This window comes from Triturus cristatus, chromosome 10 (assembly GCF_964204655.1).
Source record: "Triturus cristatus chromosome 10, aTriCri1.1, whole genome shotgun sequence".
In the NCBI taxonomy this organism is placed as follows: Eukaryota; Metazoa; Chordata; class Amphibia; order Caudata; family Salamandridae; genus Triturus; species Triturus cristatus.
Genome location: NC_140593.1, coordinates 580,730,329 through 580,756,049, shown reverse-complemented (window position 1 = coordinate 580,756,049; position 25,721 = coordinate 580,730,329). Strand labels below are relative to the sequence as shown.

The following is a 25,721-nucleotide window of genomic DNA, read 5'->3' as shown; positions in this document are numbered from 1 at the left end:
TAGCTTCCATCCAGGCCCGCAGCGCCTTTTGGAAATCCTCTTTTCTGGAGATACTGGTCATAGAAACTTTGAACCTCCTTCAGAAGTGCTTGAGCTGGGTAACGGTGTAGCATTCTAGTTTCTCCTCTTCCCAATCACTATCAACTGATGCTATGGATGCTGCTTTTCCCATGGTTGTTAAACTTAGCAGTTCTTTGCAAAAATAGAAAGTCCCAGAAAAAACAATCTACCAAAAGTATGTGGTCGTGTTTTGGTCTGCACTCACTAGTAGTGTTCACCAATCACTGTACATGAGTCACAAATGCAAGTCCAGAATCCTCAGATGTATTTTATCATTCTGAGTACAGGCATACTAAACTCGAATTTCTACCATGTTCCCTGAGTCAGTTAGGATTATAAGATGTAATAATCGAACTGCCCATTCTGGCCTATGGTGAACAGACAGCCTTGCAATAGTGAAACACGAAAATGGCTGTGATTCACTATTAGGACATGCCACACACATCAGGGTTTGTCCTACCTTATACTTACAATGCACCCTGCCCTTGGGCCTACCATAGGGTTGTCTGATATGAAGAAAAGGGCAGGTTTAGGGACTGGCAAGTGGGTGCACTTGCCCAGTCAGCATGGCAGTACCAGATTGCACACAGGCTCTGCAATGGCAAGCCATAGACACACTTTAACAGGCTGCTGCTGTGGGTGGCACAACCAGTGCTGCAAGCCCACCAGCGGCATTTGGATTACCAGCCCTGGGCACTCCTGGTGCACTGTACTAGGGTCTGACAGGTAAACCAAACCAGCCAATCATAGAATCACTAATCCATCATCAATTTACAATAGGGAGAGCATATGCACTTTAACACTGATCAGCAGTGGTAAAGCGCCCAGAGTCATAAAACAGCCAACAACAGGTCAGAAAAAATATAGGAGGAAGGCAAACAGTTCAGGGATGACCCTGCTAAAAGGGCCAAGTCCAACACTAGTCATCTGCATCAATGGACCTACTATGTCACCTTCTTTGATTACAATATTTTCACAATCATGTGTGCCAAATCAGGCAACCACTAGAGCAGCAACCTTTCGAAGGAGAAGTCTCTATCTTGAATTGATCATCTACTTCAGTGTCTGCGATGAACTTCTGGAATAAAGGTGTTAACTATCCTGCTAATTATCTAGCCTGCAATGGGGCATGTGAGTCAATGACATAGGGCCTGATTATGGTGGAAGAGATACTCCTTTACAAATGTGATGGATATCCCGTCCGCCGTATTACAAGTTCCAAAGGATATAATGGATTTGAAATTTGGCGGTTGGCATACCTATCGCATTTGTGATGGAATAACCCTATCAGCCCAGATTCTAATCAGTCCCATAGTGATGAAAATTAGTCAGAGGTCTACAGCATTCGTCAAATGGATGCACCTACAGGAAATTATTCCCACTTCCCCACACATCAGTTTACAAGTAGACTCAATGTGTCACCTTTTGAGTTCTGAGGCTTCCATGGTGCATATCGGAATATTATTTTCAACATGCTGTTACCGACGTAACTGCTTGGCAGGGATGCATATTAAATCTGAATATGGATGAAAATGTTTTCCTGTTTTAGACAAACTTCCATTCACAATCATTTGAATTCCTTTTCATTAAAGAAATATATACAATTGACTGGCTAAAATGATTTAGTTTCCTTATAAGCTAAGAAAAAAGGGGGAACCTTACATTTTATGTACACTTCAGAAAATAGGAACTACAGAACACATTTTAAAAACAATTTTTTTGTAAAGGTCTTGAATTAACAGTCTCCCACCTCACTCCTCACCCATCTCCACCTTCCCTCTGAGTGCCCAAATCTCTAGAAGCAAGTCTAATCGATGGATAATAATGTTAAGTTTAGAGTTGTTGATAAATTCTACTGGTGTGCAATTCATTTTGCACAGTGCTGCTGTTTCTGTAGAAATAGGTACAGCAACTCTGCTTGTGTTATTACTATCTCCAAATTACATAGAGTTAAAAGTTAAAACATTTGTTTTGACTACCTTTCATCATGTCACCAAAACAAATGTTATCGTGCACTAAAGCTCAACTTTGTGCTCCAAAAAATGATATGGTAATGCCACATTCTTAATTCACAGAAGTCGAAATGGAAAACTTTTCTCGACTTGCCATTAGGAAATATTGGCGTTGGCATATCCAAGGACAGGGGTGGTTTGGGGCATTCCTGAATGCGACCACCTGGAAAGGATGGTGAGTACATAAATAAATCAGAACGTTTGTGGGCCTTTACCAATAATTTCGGATCGATTTTCACCCTGAAAATGCTTGCATATTTACTCCTGGCAAGTGCAGGAGTAAGTATGTTTCCAGGTTAGAAATAAAGTAAAAAAAGTTAAAATTAAATGTTTTGAGTTTCGGGAAAGGGTATTCTCCATAGGCACACCATAATAGAGACAATTTAGCACTATAAAATGTTTTGATAGCATAACAAAGAATGAACATTTTAACACAGTTGAAAACTCAAAGATGTCTATGACTATTGTAAGCTTCCTAGGGCTACTTTGTAAATCTTTGTACTGCCAATATTCTTAACAAACTCCAAACTCAAACATTTACGTTCCTACAGTTTCATATGAGTATTGATTCTAGGTGGAATCACTTGATGAAAGGTTTCATAGCAGAAGTACAGCATGCAATATTCAAAGCACAGTGTATATTCCCCTTTTTGATCTAGATTATATTAAAAAGCAAATTGTTCTAAAATGCAAACCAAAGAAATAGTTGTTCATGTCTATATCTAAAAACACCATATAAAAATGTGGAGATATCACTTAGAACAGTAAATGTTCTGCATAGTATGAAGATTTATTTTGGTTTGGAAACAACTCGGATAAAATATTACTGTGCAGTAACAAACCACCAACACTATGCAATTATGAGTTAATCTCCAAAGAATGTGATATATCTGTGCAGATTCGGTTTTACCAATCCGAGTTCTCCACAATATTCCCAGTTCCATGTGAATTAATGCTCACATTTACCACCTCCCCCAAGCCGGTAGTAAATGTGAGCTGGGAGGGAGGTGGGGGTAGGGGTTGGGAATTGATATGGTAGGGTAGGGAAGACCAAGAACAAAAGACAAAGGGGCATTGTATGCGCCCCCCTTCTGTAGAAAAAAGGTGCAGGGGGACAGAGGTGTGGCTGCTCTTGCACCTAAAGTTTCAAACAATGTCATTGGCTGTTTTTCCTGCCGGTAAAATCAGGCACGGTGCTCTCACATCTGGTAAATCCAAGTGCAGGAATACTGGGCTAGCCAAGATCAAGTGGAGCAGAGTTTCATTCTGCCTGACTTGTAATCAGGCATAAAAGGTGCAGATCCCCACAGTCATATAACTTTATGGATATTCGCAAACAATTACACTGCCTTTCCCACACTTATCTAAACTTTTAAACTTACTCTTTAAGTTATCAGCCATAACTGGTGCATAAACTGTGCAAAAGTGCACAGAATCTTGCAATTTTCAAAGCTGTGTGAGAGAAGGACAACTTTTACATCGACAGCTGTTTCTCATGTAACGCAATCGGCAAGATTTTGCATTTGTGAAAAATCTAAACCTTTGTAAAGGAAAGCATGCTAATTCTGCCCAATACACAGAAATGTGGAAGGCACGTTAAGCAACGCATACGTTCTATAGACATAAGATGAATGGTGTTATGAATAATATATTTTGTCGCTTAGTCACAAATCGTTACACTGTGTAGCGGTACATATGCATTAGATGTGTGCAAGGTATTTTAAGGGTCAGGCCCTAAGCTTTTAAAATACGAATTTGTTTCATTACACCTGAGAGCATTTCAGTCAGTTGAGCACTGTTGCATGATCCATCAAAAGTTTAACTTGTAGCTGATTCACAACAATTTCTAAATGATCTAATGCCTTGAGTGACTTACCCTCTAGAGGACAGAACCGCGGAACCTTCTCAGGCATCAGCTTTCCTTGCTTGTGCAGGCAGTAGATGTCAGCAATTTCCTGGCGACAATGTTTGGACTTAGCACGTGATAGGGCTGAGATGGCCTCCTTGCCTGTTATTTCACACTTCGGTGGAAGATCATACTTGATTTCCGGGGAGCTGTTTCCACTCTTCTTGGTGTGGTGCTGTTTGGTAGGCCTGTGGCTCTCCTTCAAGTAGCTGCTGTTTTTGGCTGGGCGGTCGCCATACTGCAACACTTCATTTGAATTCTTGCCCAGCAAGGAGTTTTCCTTTACTTTCTCTTCTAACTCAAGTTTCCTTCTCAAGTGCTCTTTTTGTTTACTAAAAGGTTTCTTCACCAGCTCTGGCTGGTGCTTTTGTTTTTGAGTTCTTGGAGCAAAGTTACTATTATCAATGTTCTCAAAGTCTTTTGGAACTGAGTTTTCATTGTTGCTGTCTGTCCGCACTTTTTCTTTTGGCCGATGAGAAAAATAACCACCCTGGAAAAAAGGAGAGACAAGACAATGATAAGGCTTGTGATGCTTTAGATATACTTTGAAAATGTAAAACATATGTGTTGCTGTGTTAATGTATCCTATAAATAAAAGTAATAGCATTCTATGCATTATGTCCCTGGTATTACCCTTCCCTGGAATGTTAATGGCCACAAGCCGAAGAATTGGCATTTGACAACCTTAAATTAACCCTGCCTGAGAGTTAAGGTAGTCTATAAAAAGAAATTAGACAGGAAGTAAAGAGCAAGCTGTAATTTATGGGCGTGCTAAACTGGTGACCAGTGACGCATGGTTGAAACCTGGAGGGCCACAGGTGAGTGTCACAGAGTTTTCTGTTGGCTGGTAAATTATACAGTAGACAAGTAAAATCAGTTGGACTTTCTTCTGCTTTAATGACCAGGTTCTGTTGTGGAGATTTCATCGCCCTGGCAACCTAGCAGCAATGCAATTTCAACCAGAACGAAATTAATTTGCACCACATTTGCTTATTAATCAGGTTGAGTCATCCTTCCTTATGTGTACTTTGCTTCTTTTTTTATTTTGTACATTGAATCCATTTTGTCCTTGATCACAATCTCCTGCTTCCACTTTTTATGTCTTTACTTAACTTCCATTAACTTTGTTATCTCTTTCTCTCTACCCTTTTTTTACTAATCCAAGTCCGCGTGCTTTATTTATTTTGTGTTCTTTTCTAATCTTGCAAAACATCTACCCATAAATTGAAGCCGTCAGTCAAAATAAGTGGCCTATTTAAACTCAATGTCCTATCTAACTTTACTTCGTTATTCACCCATTCATTTACAATATTTCCATATTCTTTGTGTTAGTTTAGCCTGAAAGTATTTTTGAGCTCTTTTGAATTTTTCCTTTCCACGTGCTTGCTTCTGATGTAAGATACACTTTTTCAGTTTCGTTCTTTATTTAGTCTACAGCAAAATCATTTTAAATAGAAAACAGTTAGATCCCAGCTATATCATACTTTAATAGTGCACGGCAAACTCTCATTTTATAAAAGTGTTCAGTTCAATACAAATCATAGGAAAACTGTGTTGGCATACTGAGATAGGATTCAAGAGAAAAGAGTTTTGTTGGAAAATAAATTAAAAAACAGATTGTATTGAGCCCGTCCTGGAAGTTGCAGATAAGGTTTAAAGAAATCAAACATAATTATGAGAACCAAAAACAAGAAAGAAAAGCAGCCACCTATTAATTCCTTCGGTTTCTTATGGGCGGCAGTGTTCTATCAGCTACCAGGGGCATAGAAATCAGTATGTCTAGGGGTGCCTTGGCATTTGGCCCTTGGCCCTTGGGGTATTAGGTACCCACTACACCCAAATTCTGGCTGCCTTTCACTACCCAATCAGTATGTATATTTTGCTTGCTTGCCCCAGGGACCATGATACCCTTGCTATGCCTTTGCCAACGACAGCAAAAACAGACGCAGAAGTCTCACTGTCTCTCATTGCTTCTGTCCTACACTCACCATAGCTGAAAGTAATGCAGCTTTTCATTTGGTACAAGTTCTTTGAGCGTGTGGAAAAGGGAGGTTTAAAGAAAAATAGAAACAGAAGAACAATGCAACACTTACAATTTTGTGGTGACCTAATTTTGACTTCATTATGTTTTCTCTTTCTATCCCTGATAGTCATGAAATAGCCCTCAGGCATATTAGGTGAATCAACTGCTGATCTCCAGCTGAGTCAGAGGAAATCAGACTATTTTCATTTTCAACAGCGTTCATGAGAGGTATGAATTGTCAAACAGTTAATGAAGCTGCATAAAGTCTATGTACGTCATGCATTTTCTTCGTGTGCCTGCCATTGGCAAACTGGCTATTATTATTTGAGCCTGATTGATTTTGAAATGTTATTTATGACTAATCTGTATTGGAATCATAGGGTATTTGTGGCAACAGAACATTTATGATTCATCGTTCTCGTCATCTACATACTATAGCCATCTTTGGTTTTCTTTGCTTTCCCTGACTGGTCGCAAATGGGAAGGGATCAACTGAAAGCTTAAAGCAGACGATTGTCCAAGTTTTAGCCACATGCTTTCCAGTAATCACACTTGTTATCTTTAAATTATATTTGACTCACTATGAAAAGTGCTCACTTCAATATGGGTTTATAGTACAGATGCACTGCTAATCTCTAGTAGATTGGCATTCTATTACTTAGTAATTTGCTTTCTGGTTATGAGGGTTCATTTCTCTTGTTTAGTATTGGATATAATTGTCAGTTTTGCTCCATGCTTTACTCCAGTGCATGATCTGCCCTGTAACAGTCAACAATATTCTACTTTTTGTGATGATGCAAGGTACAGAGATGAGGTATCAGAATATATGTTGCTGTTTCTTGTGTCCAATCAGAACTACTTGCTGCTCAATGTGTGAGTGGGTAACATGATGGGATCGTTGTCTCACTCACCCAGGATGACAATTGGTTGTTTAGGCTTTTAACATACCACACCTTTGATTGAAAACATCATGGTGCCAACAGATGGATGTTTCTCACATCGAACGTTAATTAAAAACTAAGGGTATTCAATTAATTGGTTTACGGTTATATGGATACTTGTAAGATTGCTTAGTTTCTTACAACCTTTTCAGTAGATATCAAATCATTTTCAGTAAATATCAAACCATACTTCATTATTCAACTGGAAATTACTGTTTTGCTATGCTATGTATGTATAAAGTCAACCAAAATGTGGATACACCATGCATCACTCAACTGTGTAAATGTCAAGTTTTCATACTACTGCAGAATATGCCTAAACTAGTAAATGGACGAAGTTGTAGAATCCCCCTCCTCTCTTTAATTTGCCACACTACTCAAGGAACAATCTCATTTTCAATTATTTGTCCTAGAGAAATGAGTATAATTCATTACAGTTCATTAGAAATTAGCTTTTACAAATACTGCACCCTTATAAGGCATTCCAAGCATCTTCATATAATTACTCCACTCATAGTTGCAAGTGTGTGAGGAAAAGTCAGTGCTCTCAGACTAAACTGATCACACAAATCAACATGTTTTCAGGAAACTGGTGGGATTAACTATAGAGGCAGAAGGACTGTGAGTGGGACCCTACACGTCCCAGAACCCAAGAACACCTACATAACTTCTCCTCAATACACCTAATTCTCTGGCTTGAAGTAAAAGAGAATAGAGGACTGACATGAGTCTGGCAAATTTACGGAAAATCATAACATCCACTTCAGATTTATAGGACAGTTGCAGAAGTTAAGTACTGTATGTGAAACAAAGCCACCCTACTCTGTCAAACATTTTAGTGCACCCCCTTACATTTTCATAAACATTGCCATGCTCCTTGGCCTGTTCTAGAAATGGCCAACAGAAACAGTAAGATAAAAATAACTAGTTCAACCAGTCCCCAACCTGAGCTAAAATTGTACTCTTGACTTGAGTCTCAAGCCAGTGAATGCAGCATAAAAAGACATTCATTTTTTTCTGGAAACGTGAAAGAAGAACCTCACTAAACAATTCAAAGTTTCACCCACCAATTTTGGTGTTAGGAGCTACTGATAAAGACCTTGTTGGGAGCAGAAACCACAATTTGGTACTGGAACAGAAGCAAAGGCACATGCTGAAGAAGTGAAGAGACTAGCAGGAAATGCAAGACCTTAGATGGAATTGTCATGCCATTCCTGACAGGTGAGACACAGAATGCACAAAATATTATTTCCAGAAATGATTATTGGTAAACCCAGGTATCATGATTTCTCAGTTTATGTAAATAAATTACTTATGACTTTAGGATTACGTCAATAGCAGAAACAATGGCCTGAGTAAACATATCGTAGAAATTTATTCAGCACTTATTACTGATCATGAGAGATGCCAGTTAATGTAGTGAAATTATAAATTATAAAAGATAAAGCATAATACAGTTTGGAAACATGTAGAAAGCTGTGATTAAAGTCAGGCCTCCTGGGTTTTAGTAAAGTACTCTGGGTCTCATTTATGAGGAAGTCACTCAGTGTAGTACAGCAAGTCACCTTGCTTCGCTGCACTGTGGTGCAGGAAAAGGGGAGGAATGCTCAGTATTTAAGGCAATACTCCACATTCCGGTTCTTTCCCTTGCACTGGCGCCCTTCTGGCATCCTTGCACCAATGAAGGCATCCTTGCACCTTGGTGCACGGGTGCCTGTGTTGCATGCAGGATTGTTTTTGTGCAGGGAGGGTCTTTTAAGTTGTGTTTTAGGTGCGGTTTGTGTGGTTCATAGGGGTACAGGGTTGAAAGTAAAAAAAATATAAATACTTAGTTAAATTATCATTCATTATTTAATTGATAATTAATTATGGAATTGTGTAATTAACATATTTTTTATATGTCAGGTGCGGGTTGTTGGGTTTGTTGGGGTACAGGGAGGGAAATAAATTCATTATAATGAATTAATAATTAGCATTATTAGTAATTATTGAAAAAATTAATTCATTATGAATATTTTGCTATAGAGATATTTTTAAATTATATGGTAGGTGTAGGTTATTGTGTTTTTAGGGTTAAAGGGTGGAAAGCTAATGAACAAATATGTTCTTGATAATTATTACTTTATTATTAATTATTTAATAGATAATTACGCTACCTGCGACCTTATGATATTTGTTAATTTATATTTTAGGTGTGTGTTACTTAGTTTGTACAGAAATAGGGTTAAAGTTATTTAAGTGGTCATAAAACAACAAAAAAAGTCATTTATTTAAAAAAGGTTTATTATTAAATGTTAATTGTGTTTATTGTTATTAAATATTAATTGTTGGCTATTATGTTTGTAGGAATTAGTGTGGTATTCTAATTATATTAATAATATTTGTGTTAATTGCTGATAATTATTACAAATTGTTATATGTTTGCAATTTTTTACATTTTTGTTAAAGTTAATTGCCCGATTAGGAGTTTGGTGGTCTATTGGGGCAGTCAGGTGTATGCTGTAAAGCCAGCAGCATCCCGACCTCCATAGTACAAGAACACTGCCTGGCAGGGTCATAGAAAGCCTGTAGCTTATGCCGCTTCTGTGGCAGCACTGCTTGCACAACGGTACACTGTGTACCATGCACCATATCATGCATGGCACACAGTGCATGCATGTCAGTGTGCAAGCAGAGGGGGGCAAAAAATATGCTCACATGCATTCTATAGGGTCAAAAGCCCTGGGGTCTGATTTGGGGCCATTTCCCTGCCTTTCCACCAACCTTTTCATGGAAGATTCTCCGCCATGGAAACGTCAGAAAGGCAGTTTGTAGTCTGGACAGCTGTGCTGGCATCGGCACCACTGTCGATGACCACGCTTTCCCCACCGCTGCACCGTCAGGATCCAGGATGGTGGCGGCAGTCTTGTGTCGGGCCGGTAGCAGTTTAACCGCCAAACTCATAATCGGGCAGTCAGACAGCCGAGGTTGCGGTGGTTGGACTGCCACAGTGTAATAAGGCCCTAAGACATTTCCTTTTTATATTTAGAATTGTACACTTGTGGGAATTTCATAGAGTTGTTAAAATATGCTATTTGTTTGAAGTGAAGTACTCTCTCTGTACTGTACCAGTAAATGCAGTGGAAATAGTCAATGTTACCCTTTCTGAGTCTAACACTTGCCCTACTGTTGCACAGACTGGATTTGGAGCACAAACTTTTACTACTCTCGAGTTCAACGCTCTCCATGCTGTTGCACTAACTGCAGTGGGATATTAAATGTTACCCCTACTGAGTCCAACGCGTTCCCTACAGTTGCACAGACTGGAGTGGGAATAGTAAATTTTACCCCTTCAAAGTCCAACGCTTTCGCTACTGTTGCACAGACTTGATTGTGAATAGTATATGTATTATTCCTAGAATGTAATAGTTTTCTTAATATCTTTAAAATGTATATTATTATTATTATGTCTTTGTATATTAAAAATAGTATTTTTCTATAGTGATTTTTTCATATATAATATATTTTCATAAAAATGTTTTTTTTGTTTACTTTTTATGTGTAGTTAAATTGTGATTTAAAAAAAAATACAGTTACTTGGTTATGTTTTTTAATTTATTGAGTATATGTGTATATATATATATATATATATATATATATGTTATATATATATATATATATCAATCATAACAGACTCGTTTGGAGTTTTTTCTCAGTAGGCCCTTGATTATTAAAGCAGGTCCTACTCGTTGAGTGGTCTTATTTGCCAACTTGGGCTACATTACGGAGTCTGCATATATATACTGCAGTCCCTTATTTTATTTTTCATTTTATTTTAATTTTGAAGGCTTATGATTGTTCTGATTTTGATGCTCTGGCATTTCGCACCTTGTGCTGCATATTTACAATCAGTTCACTGGAGTCAAAATGTTATTGCTTTTTTGATTCTTAGCACTTTGGGTTGTCCTTACAATTTATCTCTGGTTACTCAACCCATGAGACCTACCATCAATTCTGCATGCTGGCACGGACAATGTACATGGGGTATTACTGTCCCAAGATGGCCGCCACGATTTTGGTGCATTTTCAATTTGCAATCATTTGTGCATTGTGCGTTTATTTCACTGATTTTCACATATGCAATGTGTTGATTCTCAGCAATTTTGTGCTTAGATACTGCGCTATTTTCTGACATTTGTCGTTATTTCATTTTGTCCTGACATTAGATGTGTTGACTTTAGCATTTACGCTAACATTTTCATCCTTACAGATGGCCGCCGTTTTGCTTTGTATGAACCAGTCCTGTTTCTAGGACCATGTGATTGTATTTAACCTATCACAATAATGTGCTCATTACACGTGAACAAGACTGCGGCTACAGTCGAAACGCACTGTGTCTAATAAACGCTTTGCCAAAAATTTCAAGTCGTGATCCTGTTGTTCCTGAGAGCACACACACTATTGGATTTTCGAATATATATATATATATATATATGATGAAGAAAGCAAGTTTCCCAAGGGTCCAAACTGTAGAGGAACACGGGTACAGACCACAGCACGCTGAAAGTAGATATAGGTGTAAGATTTATTCCTTATGTATCGGCATGACACGTTTCGGCCGTGTTGCCACGGCCTTGATCACATGTATATATATATATATATATATATATATATATATATATATATATATATATATATATTTGTTATATTATTATTAGTTTTAAGAAATTATTTTAAAAATAGTTTTACATTATAGATGTACTTAATATATATATATATATATATATATACAATTATTCTTGTGTGTGTTTGTTGAAATAAGTATATATTGATACATATTTAATATATTATTTAAATTACATTATATTACTGTTAGTAATATATTCCATATTTGCTATTTTTAACTATCTATATCTTAAAAACCGAGATCTTTGCCTATATCTTTCAATATAAGTGTAAAACTACGTTTTTTTTCAATATTTTTGTCATTTACATTATATGTATAGGATAACAATATTTTTGTGATCGATATTTTTGACACAAAATATGGGTTTTGATATTTTTTTCAGTGAACCACTTACACATATGCATTAAAGATTTACTGTATGCCACATGTATAAGAATCTAATGTGTTTGAATGTGCACATGCATATTAACTGTGCACCATTGATTTAATATTCTAAAGTTAACCTGACTAGGTCTGTTTTCCATTCTGCATAAAATACAGTTTTTTTATTTCTGCTTGCATGACTTTTCCCTTGCAGGTGCATTCACATACATTGTAAGTTTCAGAATAGATACAACACTGTACTAGAGATAGATAGTAGCCTGAGAAGAAGACTTTGACAGAGGAACCTGGAGAGCCAGAGCGTTAACTGAAGAGTTCTTTTTAGCATTACTGCAACATGGCATTTTTGAGCAAGGGTAATGTTCCCATGTTCAGTGTGCAACATTTTGTGAATGTTACAGCTTACATCAGAAGTAAAAAAGACAATGGAACCTCTGATGGTGCGAACAGAGAGGTGATACCTGAGAGACCCTGGTGGAAATATCTAGTGTTAACCCTGCCTGGTGTTAAGTCATTTTATTCCTTCGAGATGAAGAACTCTATGCTTGTTCTCTTTGATTATTTGATGTGTGAGGCTTAGGTTAATACTCAAATTCCCCTGACCCAAGAAGATTCTTGACTGAGCTTCTGAGATGCTGACACCTTCCTTTACTTTCCTTATTCCTTTACTTCCTGGGATTTCCCATATTTTTAAATATTTTTCTGCAGTTCTCTGAATTTTGAGATTCCTGAGACTGTTGACCCATCCTCTTAGTTTGGACTTTAGCCTAGAAGATTTTAGATTCTACTCATGTGTAGGAGAGAGAATCAAAAACTCTTCTCTGAGTACCAAATCTTGTTATTGATCTTTTGTATTGCTGTGAGCGAACTTCTTGTTTGTCTCATACTGGTACGCCTAAGACTTCATTAGGAAGATGGGTTTCCCAGTTGTATCTTTACACCATGGTACTAAGATTTGTGTACCTTAACTTGACTGCTAACTAGTAATAAACCTTCTTAACTATAGTCACTATGTCATGGTCCCTATTGTGCAGCCAAATGGGTTATACTGTTAATTGAAATTGATTGACGCAATTTAACTCCCATCACCTGTCATGTGGGAAAGGGAAGATTAATCGGAAGACAAATAGTAAGAGGGTTGGCCCACAGCACTGGATCATGATCATTTCTTTAGCTAGTATTCACAGTTCAGCTTATTATCTCTGCGAGCTTATGAGTAATTCAAAATTGAAATATAATGCTTCGGAGAAAATATGATCGCCGGTCCATACAGTGTGATAAATAATCAACATCTGGGTTTTGTCAATAGTCATTTGGCACCTAGAAATGTTCACAAAGTTTTTCTACAACTGGCAACACTTTCTCAGTATTTTGATTAAAGATGGCAACATCATCAGAGACTTTTCCGGAGCATCCATTCTAATCTAGATGCTTTATTGTTTTGGCCTTAAATATTGCTTACAAATAAGGCTCTAAGTATGATGTAAAAATGAGTGGGTATGCAGGCAAGCCCTGGGAAGTTACTTGAGCAACTGATATTGCTCCCATAATTGCTATTCTATCTTTGGGCTCCATAACCTTCCATAGATATTGCCATTAATCTATCAAATGCTTTTTCTGCACTGAGAACCATCACACCGACATTCTTTCCCAACACTTCTGCTGCATCAAATGTAGAGATAGTCATATTAATATAGTAAGTAATTTCTTGGCCTATTCCTTGACAATTTTCTCTAATACCATCAAGAGCCTGGGGCTGAGATTTTGAAAAATATTGTGGCATCCACATTGATCTGCAAAATTGGTGGGTATGTTTTCCTCTTTATTGGTGGTTTATCATTCTTAAAAAAATATAACGATATGAACATTCACACACAAAGTTGGAATATATCCCTCATTTTAGATATTACCTTCACAGTTAAAAGTATAGGTACCAAATTATCAGCACAGGATTTACAGAAGTCAATATGCATAAAATACTCTCCTACTCTATTTCAATTGGAGAGAGCTTTATTAGCTAGGTGTATTTAGTGGAATGATAGTGATCAAACATAAGTACCAGAGGACAACAAAGAAGTGAGGTGATAGGTAGTGAATGCATTAACTAGCAGTAACAAAGATAGACAGTGCTGTATACAATGTCAGGAATGTAACTCATTTCAAAACAATCCTTGGGCATGCATTGATTGCAAGGTGAATCTATCTAAGGTATTTTTCACTTTTGTCTGCAGGATCATAAAATACCTTTCTGAAGACTGCTACTTTTTTTGTTTAATCTGTTTATTGAGTTTTGTATATAAAAATGCAGTGTATACATGAATGTACATAGAAAAGATGAGTTTACACTTTTGCGCTTTTATGTCAGTTGATATAACTGTGGTTCAAAACACAAAGAGATGAAGGTGTACCCATGAGCTGTATGGACCTACAAATCATCATGACAGCTTAGTGATATTGAGTAGCAGCGATACTGCAGGCCAGCTTGTGATCGCATACGTTTCAAGCAACAAACAGATATTTCTAATGTTCTTGAGTTTGCCGAACCTTAATACAGGGAGGGAGGGAAAAACAAGGACGAAAATCTACTGCTACAAACAAAAAATAGTCCCACACCAGTGTTAAATGACATTATAAGATCCCTCCAGTGTAATATTACATGCCCCTCAAGAAAATTGAAGGTGGCTGGCCTTTAAGTAGTGGACGGGGTCCCCGCCTCATGTGTGTCAAGTACAGTACCTTTGTTGTGTTCGATATCGCCGTGTTGCAGGGAGGTATGGCGCTTGGTTAAAATAGTGTCACAGTTAGCTGGGACGAGGTATTTAAGAAGTCCTGGGTTATCCTCCCTGTCAAGGGCCCCACGTTCAGCTCAAGCCCATGTGGTGATGGAGTGCGGCCAGGCCTCTAATGTCGGGGGCTCATGGGACGCCCACCTGAGGACTATTACTTTGGCTCTCTTTATGTGCAAAGACTGTCATCAGGAATATTACTGTGCTATACATTGGTAAAACATTTAAATATTTGCAACAATTTGTCGCAATTTGCTTCACATATTTATGGAGCACGAAAAACTCACAGTTGGCTAACTATGTAATGTAATCAAACTTCAGAATGCAAATCTTAAGAAACATTAACATAAGTCTCATCTAGCAAATGTTTTCAAAGTATAACGCTCTCTTTTTTCATTATTCCCAGAAAGCCCTCTGGAGGATTTCCCGCCCATATTAAATGCTAATTTCTTTCTTTCAAAATCCCACTGGTTTCCCAAAAATGCAGAAAAAGCTTAAAAAATGAAGGTTTATCAAAAACAATATTTCTCACATGGGTAATGATTGCTAGGCTGGAAACTCATTAGTTTGCTGCAATTAGAATTTCCTCAGAGGTGCAAATGCTGATGTAAAGTAAATAAAGAAAGACATCTGCATCCACTAAACCATCCCACAGCATTATTATTTCAATCGTTTGAATGCGCTGCATATTATGCTACAAAAATGCTCAATGAAAATCAAAGAAGCTTTTTCTCTTTTCTAAAAATATTCCTCTTGCCTCATTTGAATAAAAACACTTTTGATTTTATGGCCTGGCATGTTTAATGTATCTTCTCTAGCGCAGATATGCAAATAATATTCACTGTTTCGCAATGAAATAGAAACACCCACATGGTATGCCTTCCTCCAGTACTGCATTTTTTATGTTTCAGTGATGTGTATGATATTAGCTATTACTCTTGACTTATGTGAACATCAGGTGAAATTGGTATTAATAAAAGATCAAAGGACATATTTATAAAGTCATTTTTGAGTACATAAATTAGTATTCCTCTAGTACTCTTTTACATACTGTTGCATTTCTTTAAGTATTGCCCCCATATTACGTAAACTTTGAATATTCAGGGAATCTACAGATATAATTAGCACAAATAGAAAGGGGCTGTGTACTTGCAATTTTAATAATACAGATTTGAATGTTTCGGGGCAAATTCACTAGGTCAATTAAGAGCATTAAAAGAGAGCTCCTGTAGTACTACTTCCCCTGCTCATAAATGCTCATTTGAATCGGCCGCCACTGGCCCAAGTTATATAGAAAGTGTAAACTATGGATGGAGTTCTACGCCTCAGCATGGAGGTTCTTTTGGGTGTATATGTGTGTTTATGGCTGAAAATTCCTTTGTGAATCTGGTACAATAATTCCAATGCTTGAATCAAAAGATTGGATTTGATAAAATCATTATGTAGCCTTTCGGCCTTGACTGATCATCCTGGTGCGGAAATTATCCATATTTAAACTCAGAGCTTCAGTAATACCTGAACAGGTCGAATGAGGCTATCCCACATTTCTACCGTAGGGACGATATAGGGGACCTCCACGACACCATTCTCCAATAAAGATCTGTGATAGTATCAGAAGGCCATCTTGATATTTATATTTCCTTCCATGCATCTAATTAGTCCCTGAGCATGGTAGTGCATTTTGATAATTCCACCTTCAAACTCTACTGCTGAGCTGTACCACTGTCCAATTGTTTAATTAACAATCTGTTGATGAAAGGTAAACACTGAAATAGTGAGTTTTAGCAACCCTAAAACTACAGTGTGAGGGGTTTCGCAAAATGTACCCCTCCTCTCTCCAAAGCCATATTTCATGCATATTGTTTAAGGCAAAGAGAATATTTTTTCAATTAGCAAATTAATACCGACCGCAACAAATAAGTGTATTATATGAAAAAGGGTTAGATTTGCAAATTTCAGCTCTTTCATTTAGGAATGGATCACTGTTAGACCTATACATATTCGTTCTAATCTATTAATTTATTCTGTTCATCCTGTTTTAATAGCGGCCACAGAGGCTCGGCACAAAAGTGTGGTTGTAAAGATAGTATACTTAAAGACACAGTCACAAATGGGATGGGGAAATGAGACAATAAGCAAATGTCAATGCATCCCAAACAGGGACGATTTGAGATTAGGAGACTAGTAAATTGCAATTTATTCACAGACTGCATGCATTCCTTCCTCAGCGTCTTAGTGGTCTTCCTGTGGTATATCATTTCAGAACATTTCCACTATTTATGGGCTGAGGTGGCTACAAAGGAATTGAAGGGATGATGGAATAATGGGATGAAGAAGCAGGGATTATTGTGAATCAAAGGAATAGCAAAATATCCAGTTAAGGAGAATTGTTACTTTTTATTGAGGTGTAAGAGCAACGAAGAACCTTCTGTGGTACAGAGAAAAATGGCGTGACTAGACCCACAAAAAAATTAGAGCTTAGATTTACAAAGTCTTGAGTCAGGTTTGCACTACTTTTTATAATACAAACCAGACGCAAAGTGTAGTGGTGGTATTTACAATCCAACACAGATCACGCTTTGTGTTGGACTATATTTAAAAGTATTGCAAAGATATACAATGTGCTGCCTTGCGTTACTTTGCATTAAGGGGGCATTCCATGAGAGGTGCTTTGAAATTCCCATACAACCACTCATGGGTTTTGATGCAAATTCCTATCTACATAGAATTGCAGGCAAGATTTTTCTGTGTAATCCTGCACCTCCTTGTGTCATGCATACGGAGAATAAATGGTTTCATTTCTACTCATTTTCCTCTCTTTGCATATGCACTGCATTCTGCAGCATACATACAAAGTGGTACCCCTTAAAACATAGTTTTTGTCCTGGAATGGATGTCTTCCAATACAAAAACTAAGTTTACTTACCAAAGCATAATGCACTATGGCACAAGCTTATCTGCTTTGGTACATGGCTGCCAAAAGTGCACCAGAGCAGGGAGAGAGACGAACAGTGCCACATATTAGTAGATATTGCTCTGTTCTGCTCTATTCCATTCATACAACACAGTGCAGCAACTTTACTTGCTGCTATGTATAGCATGACTTTTTTGTAAATCTGGGCCTTGGTTTTGCAGATGCAAAAGCTTCTCAGGTCTACCCATCAATATGAAAGGCACGAGGAGTGTGCTGTCATCTGTAAACACTCTAATGGAATTGAAGCTATGAACAATGCTTGTATCAAAAGGGAGTCTGGAAACACAGCAAGAATGGATTAAAGGTTTCAACTTTTCCTAAAAGCTTTTTATTTAAACATTCATCAGCTGACGCTCATGAAACTTCGCCAGATTTGCAATTACTGTATATTTTACCAAAACTGAGAGTACAGAGCTAACTTTTGAATCATATACACTGTACAGCTGCTTTCTATCAGAGACGGCAATGGAGAAACCTCACTGTACCACCCAAGGAAATCAAGCAAGTCAAATGAAAAATCACAACCAGGCCATTGTGGAGAAGCACATTTCATCCAAAGGTGTTGGTTGAGTCGATCTTTGTAGCATTTAAACCTGGGAGAACACCTTTGCAACAAGGAGTTCACTGAAAAAATATTTGTTTGCATTCACTTTTGGAACATTTGAGCTTTCCTCTAGAAAGGCATCCTTTCATTCAGCCAAACCCTTGTACCTCTTCCTTTAAAAGAAACCTTGGTCAAGGCAGCTAAAGCTGAAACCATAGATGCAAGCCTATTAACCTCCTGAAACCAGTGGCGTAGCAAAGGAGGGGCTCCCCGCGTTTTGAGGGCGGTGGCCTATTGCCCCTGTCCCGCTCTAACCTTTGGCTGTGCCGGGTGGCCGTCGAGGGAATCTCGCCAGCACCCCCACTCCCCAATCTTACATGTGGCCGCCGGGCAGCAAATGCAGGGACCGCAACGGGCAGCACAACGGCTAGCTACACCACTGCCTGAAACAAACAACTATATATGGCTCCTCAGAGTTTGAAATGATATTTTTTCAAAATACAGACTTTGTAAATGCATTGTTCACATTTGCTACCAGTTCCGATTAAGTGAAATTTATCTCACCGATTACCAATGCATATTTAACATATCGATTTGAAAGTCAATAATTTAGAATGCAATATTTAGTACTAACCGATGGAGCCAGATTCCAAATTGTAAAGGGGTATTTCTGGCTTTAAGCATAAAATTCAAACAGTCTGATTGCACTAACTGTGCCCAGAGGTAAACACCAGTGTAAAGTCAGAGCTGTCTTTATGTCACGGTCACTGGCGGTATTGAAACTTGTTGCACCTTAGTCAGCAGGGCCGAACTGGCCGTAGCGGGCACCGGGCGTTTCCCCGCTAGGCCGACAGTATGGGGGCCGGTTTTGGACCCCTGGGGGCCAGTTTGTTACCGGGGACGTGCAATATCGGCCCCAGGTAACAAAATTGGCCGAAACCGGCCCTGGCAAACATCTAGGCCGCACCCCCAACCCCCTCTCCTAGGGGCAATCAGAGCTGTTTGCCAGGGCCGTTTTCAGTTCCCTGTCCAGCCCTGTTAGTCAGTTAAATCTAATAAGCAGGAACATCAGAATTCGATATGGTAAATGTTTAACTCATACTTATACATTCCAGGGGAAAAGCTAGGACAGCGTAGCATGATGTTGTCACCCTGATTGTTTGAAAACCCACACTTCCAAACACCATTACAATCCAGGATTTGAAGTGTTGCAATTCCCTCTACAACTATTAATATAATCGCTTTATATATTAACTACTCTGTACTGGTGATGGGTTTGATATTGTTTATCGGATCCTCTTAGGTGACTTTATGGCAGTGATAATCATCATGCTGTGAAGATGAAATAAGAGGTTGGAGAAGGTTTTGCTGTTAAAAACTAAGAAATGATTGCTGATGGTAGAATTATAGAAATACATGCAGACCACAGATGAAACATTAGACCAGGTTCATTTGACCATCATACATATTTATATGTGTGTGTGTGTATATGTATATATACACACACTAATACATTTCTACGTATATATGTGTGTGCATGTGTGTGCATATATATATATGTATATCATTAATTTATTTCTCTACAGTAAAACTGGCGGCCAAAAGATATCCAGCTCAATGAGAGTTATTAGGCACCAATGGTTTCACAAACCAGTGGTTTACCTTCAGTGCTTTCACAGACCAGTAGTACCACAAGGATGAGAAGGCAAGGTCTCGACATCTAACTGGTCAGAAACGTAGACACAGGGAGTCATTCAGACCCTGGTGGACAGTATGACAGCCAGTGACGTCAGCCATGACCTCCAGTCACACTGAGGGCTGCTAAGCATATTTAGAGATTCTTACCAGATTAAAGGGTGTCAGCACAAAGGGAAAATGCACTGAATGCACAGAAAAATACCAAGCGGGTGACATGTTTGTTTGCCCCCTCAGTATTTTGATTTTCTGAAAGAAACTCAAAAAGCAGGAGATTTGTTTCAGAAAAGCTAATATTTGGCTTTGACATGCAGGAAGTTTTCTTTCTGTTTATGGGGGATTGTTAGTTTTCCCACTGTTTCTGACATGCCTCCGCTGGTGGCCCAGAGAGGAAAAGTAGGTGGTGGGTGTATTGTCCTGAACAGGATGGGCGTATCTCCCCTGTGATCTGGTGACGGGGAGACAGGCCAAAGGTTTTAATGGTGGAGCCTGCCGATGAAAACTCAATGGCTCCCCTCCCTCTATAAGAGGTGGGGAAACTGGAGGTTTCCGGCAACTTAGGCCATTGCTCCCACACTGCTATACTCTAGACAAGCCCCATAGATTTTAACAATATTTGTCTTTAATTGGTGTACACATACTGTCTAGAAAGAGTAAGCAAAAATGTAATTCTTGATTTACTATGCATATCACTGTGAATGACCAGTAGTCATTTCCCACCAGGAGCTGCCTATTCCTCTTTCTTGGTCCTAATATGCTTTCCACTGGGGCCTCTGTTGTATTTTATCTATTATATTTTATTCTGCCCATGGTATGTTCCACCCACCCCTTCCGTCTATGGGCTACTCTAGAACGTTGTGAAGATTCTAAGGTGAGCTCCCCTGGTTCTAACGGTCATTCTGGGCCATGGCTGTCAACTGTGACAGTAAATTAAATTTCCTGTGAGAAGACTCTTCATCGTGTGCTCGAGTCATTTCAGCCTCCTATTGCAATATGAGGCCCGCGCATATCATATTATGTACATGATCAGTGTAAGGAATATGCAAGTGTAATTGAAATAAGTCGGAGGAGATAGTTTCCTAATTGATGATAACTGAATATGAACTCATGAAAAACTGACAAACCTCAGCCACTATATTTTTCTTAACACATAACAACCTCCTTGGAGTCTGGTTTCATATATACAATCAGGACTCAGCGGTCAGGGATGGCCCCGGGACAGAAACATGGGCTGCCCTACAGTATCTCCAACACTTAATAAGAGCAGGAAATGTGAATGTGCAGTTGAAATAAATGATAGGAGAAAAGTATACAGATAAAAATTAAGTAATTATTGCCAACCCTTGAATGATAAAAAGAACACAAACTTCAGCCTTGTTTTTTTTTTTCTTCAAATGACTGCCTCAATTTGAATTTGGTTTCATAATCCTTCAAGCTAAGTCTGGGATATGTGCCATTTTGTCCGCTGGGGCCTCTGGTTCATGCATCATGTCATAAAGAAGACAGGCAGGGGTGTTACAGACGAGACCAAGCAAGGGATACGTCTTGCCGGAGGTGGCCAACTGATCATCATCGCGACACGCATTAATGGAAGCCCCACATAGCAAAAATGGAAGCGACGAAGGGTATTATCAAAGGATTATCAAATTACTGTATTAAACAAGCATCTGCAATAGGTCTCGTATTTGCAACCGTTTAAGTTATTGGCATTGTAAATGGCAATTCCTTTTATTTATCTGTTTAGCTAATTAACTCACAAAAAAGGCATTGACATTTACAATGCCAATAGCTGAAACTCTTACAAATGCGAGACCTATTCAAAGAAGCGGGCGCCATTGCCTCGGGCTGCTCGGAAAGTGAAAGCGTTCATGGCATTCTGAAACTTGCAGGAAAGCATGTCGTGCCTGCAGTAGGAGAAAATAATTGAAGAAAATAGTGCTTACAGAAAAAAAAAGACATACCATGTAACAACAGAAATAAAAGGGCCAGTCGTCATGGGAGGTTACAAATGAAGACAAGGAGGTACTAAGGAGGGACTAACAAGCCTATTAACTAATCAGAAGCCAGTATTTACGAAGGACAATTATGCAAGCCAATGACAAATATGGGAGGAGAGTGGGTGGGGCTTCTATTCCATACACAAATACAGCGCATGCACTGCCCAGACTCGACCTAACAAAATACTCAGGGCTTAAAAAACAACACTATAGGGTTTTAGTTCATACTTTTTTGGGCTTGAGAAATATCAAGGGCTTTAGTGATCCATCAGGTTGCTTTTAAAAAATCCTAAAAGTGAAACAAAATCGAGCGGAAAGGCAGACCCATAAATGCTCATGTGGTTCTAATGCTCTGACAAGAGCGGAATTCCTTTGTCTGTAATTATGAGACGCCATTTTGCCCATCTCGGGGGTCTCATGATTCCCTTATGCCAAAAAGCTAAATTAATAGTGTAGCTTACGAAAACATAAAATATAAAGAAAGCACTAGCCTCAAGTCCTAAAAGTAAATAGAAAATGCCTGATACTTTCGAGAGAAATTGCCGCTCTCTATCCCTCAGCTGAGCATATGAGAGCCGCTGTTGATCATAGATTTCACTGGATGCAATCACTGCTTAGTCATGCAGTATAATGTATGCCTGCGAGACCTGAAGCTGCAGCACACACACTTCAAGCAGTTGCCGGCGGAGCTGCCGCAGTCAGATCCCCGCCACTGCGCGAACCCAATATCAAAATGCAGCTTTCATCTGAAGGACAGATTAACGCAGGCTTTTAGTCCTCGGTGCTCACAGTGTGATGGGTCAGGGAAGTCTGAACAAGTGTAATAATCCTGTCTGAACGTGAAAACCAAATGCTCTCTGCAGTTTGAGTTTGCTGATGTGAGGTTTATGATCTCAGGATGTTGTAGGAAAATATTATGTTTGGAAAGAATTTAATCCACCTGAAAGACAGAGCAGACTGTGTGGAGGCTACATGGAGTTGTACACCAAAAATGATAATTGTGAAAAATGCTCAGGAATAAATTGATGGCTGGGATATTAATAGTCATGGTGTAACAGTAGCACTATAAATGAAGGGGTCACTACGTCTAAGAGGTGGCCACTGGATTCCTGAATTCTAACTAGGCTAGCAAATTGATAGGATGACAGACTATTTATTTATTAGGGACACAAATCAGCCCAGAAGGGATCTCTCGGTGCCCCAGCAGTGGTGGGCAGATCCAAGTACACTGTCGAGGTTAGGGATTAAACAGCCAGGTTTTCAAAAGTTTTTTAAAGCGAGTAAAATCATGGCAGATGCGCATAAACATGGGCAGCCGGTTCCAATGATGCAGCGAGAGAAAAGAGAAGGAGCGTCTTCCGAATCTAGTCGTACGGATAGGTTTGGGGCGTAGCAGAAGTAGATCACTGGATCTAAGCTGGCGACATGGGATGTACCGCTGTAGTTTATTTTTTAGGTAACAAGGTCCTTTTCCATGCAGAGTTTTACAGAATTTATCAATATTAAAGTGATTAAGCTGCTTCTGAAAATAAAATGCGTGTGTTGGGAAGGGAAATAGAAAATAAATATTTAGAGTTATGACAGATGGACATGTGGATGGGGACCATGACTTGTCCTAAGCCATCCATCAGTGTGACCAAAGGCCAATGGAAATTGGGCCAAGATTTACTAATGCTTCATCCAAATTTGCTGCGTTGGGCAAGGGAGAAAACACAGTGCGGCACTATAGCTATAAAGATTGGCCTGCTGCCAAGCTTTGCCCAAGCACATAAGTAGGAAGCACTGACCGACCCATAGCCTCTCACCAGGTGCACAGGGTAATGCGCACTGCCTAGCATAGGAGTTATACTGAAGGCATTCCCTGCCAACAAAGATTTCTAGGAGAAGACAAAGTCAGAAGGTTCTCAGGAATTAAAATACTGCAATGTGTCATTTTTTGTAGAAATTAACACTTTTCGCCTTGTTGTTGAAGTAGGCATTACTTTTTGACACACAGTCCGGCCTGGCTGTTTAAATAGATAGGGCTTTGTGCCATAACCTGTGGGTGCTTGCGTTGACCTGCCCTGGTAATGTCCCTTTAATGTCTCTTTGATGGAAAGCAATGTCAAGAGGCGCAAAACAGTTGTTGCACTGTTAAAAGTTCAGCTTTCCAATACAAAGCACCTTTCGGATGGTACAGTAAAAAATATGTTGCGTTTTTTATTGTTCTGTATCATGCTAGTATTCTCAGGTCTTGGAGAGTATTCCCATCCCATCTTATCCTACTTGGCTGTTTGATGGATCGTTCCTCCTCCATCCAATTACACGAATTGAATAGAATGAAAAAATATTTACATCTCAGAAGTACATGGAATCGTAAAACTTTAACTTGGTCTGTCATAAATGCACTGTACAGAGAAAGCAATGAGGTTTTGTTTAATTTTTCGTTGCAGCACACTTGTTTTAATTTTCAGCCGAGGCTCAAAATGCAAGCCACACCTATTGGCTTGGGAGATGCATTTTGCTTTAATGTTTTTCTACAATGAAAGGTTTTGTGTGTTTGTGTGCCTGCTTGTCTGTGTGTAAAACATTGTTCACGTGTGGTGATGTTTTACCAGACTGCTGTAAACCCCTGATTAAGAGAGAACATTTATTTAGATGTAAGCGATGTTCAAAATCGTCTACATTTTATGATGAATTATGGATTCACCAAGTACCGCAAACGTCTTAATCCTTGACCCCTTTTCTCCTGTACTGTAGATAAGAAAGTGGTGCATCTGAATTCTTGCATGGAAGCAGTGAATAGTCTCTTATACAAAAATGGCCGCTACAGGAGCGGGCCAAAAAGTTTTGCTTTTAAACAATTTTAGAAAAGACACACAATTGATGGACAGAATGAAGAACAAATCAAAACATTCACCCCCAGTCAAAAGACCTGGGTTAAATCCATAATTCTTTTGCTCACCATGCCACCCCACTTTAGACCTGGCCATATGACACCTCGAGTGAGACGGGTATGCCCAGACGTGGGTCCCGCGCTCTCCATGCCACTGGAGTCAAGCTACCCTGGCTGGATGAGGGGTGAAAACCAGAAACCGGTCCTAGGATGCTTGTTTCCAGTCCAGGGAGGACCAGGCCTGGCAGTTCGGGCTGGACTGTTCCCATTGGGTGCAGGGTCAAGACTGACTTGCATATGGCTGGGTTCAAACTGGAATGATATGAGGAGCAAAAAACGATGGATTTAGGCCCAGATCTCTGTGCTGGGGTGTATGTAAGACATTGTTCTGCATTCTGTCCATCAATTGTTCTTTTTGCATTTAAACAATTTTGAGCTCAAGTGTGTTGCGATTCCTTCAAGTATCCCAGAAATTGAATAGTCTACTCCCTGAGACCATCAAACTGGAGTAAACAAGGTGATCTTAGAATGAGGCTGTGTTGGCCATTGACGACATATCAGGATATGGCACTGTTGGGCAAGACAACGTTTTTGTGATAAAAATACTCCTGCTCAGAAATCCATTGGTGGGTGAGATTATTTCTCCTGAACTCTCCTCTACTGCTCTGCAATTACTTCCATGTCAACTGGTGACAACATACCTCCATGGTGAACTCAGTCACTTGGATGGAGCGTAACTTCAGCAGTCAACATGGCTTCTGCATAGCAAGGTTTGGCAAAACTACAGAAGTTAGTTTCTCCTCCCTGGATACATCTTAGAATTATTTTTAAAACGTTCAAGAGAAGGTGCGGCATTTGAAT

The 25,721-nt window shown here is 39.0% G+C and overlaps 1 protein-coding gene across 1 annotated transcript in view; it reads right to left on the bottom strand.

Annotated features, from left to right (window-relative positions):
• XYLT1 (xylosyltransferase 1) overlaps positions 1–25,721 on the bottom strand; it is a 563,426-nt gene that overhangs the window by 303,383 nt on the left and 234,322 nt on the right. Inside the window, exon 2 of the mRNA XM_085632092.1 lies at positions 3,949–4,468. Coding sequence (XP_085488218.1) covers positions 3,949–4,468 — 520 coding nt within the window. The remainder of the gene's footprint in view (positions 1–3,948; positions 4,469–25,721) is intronic.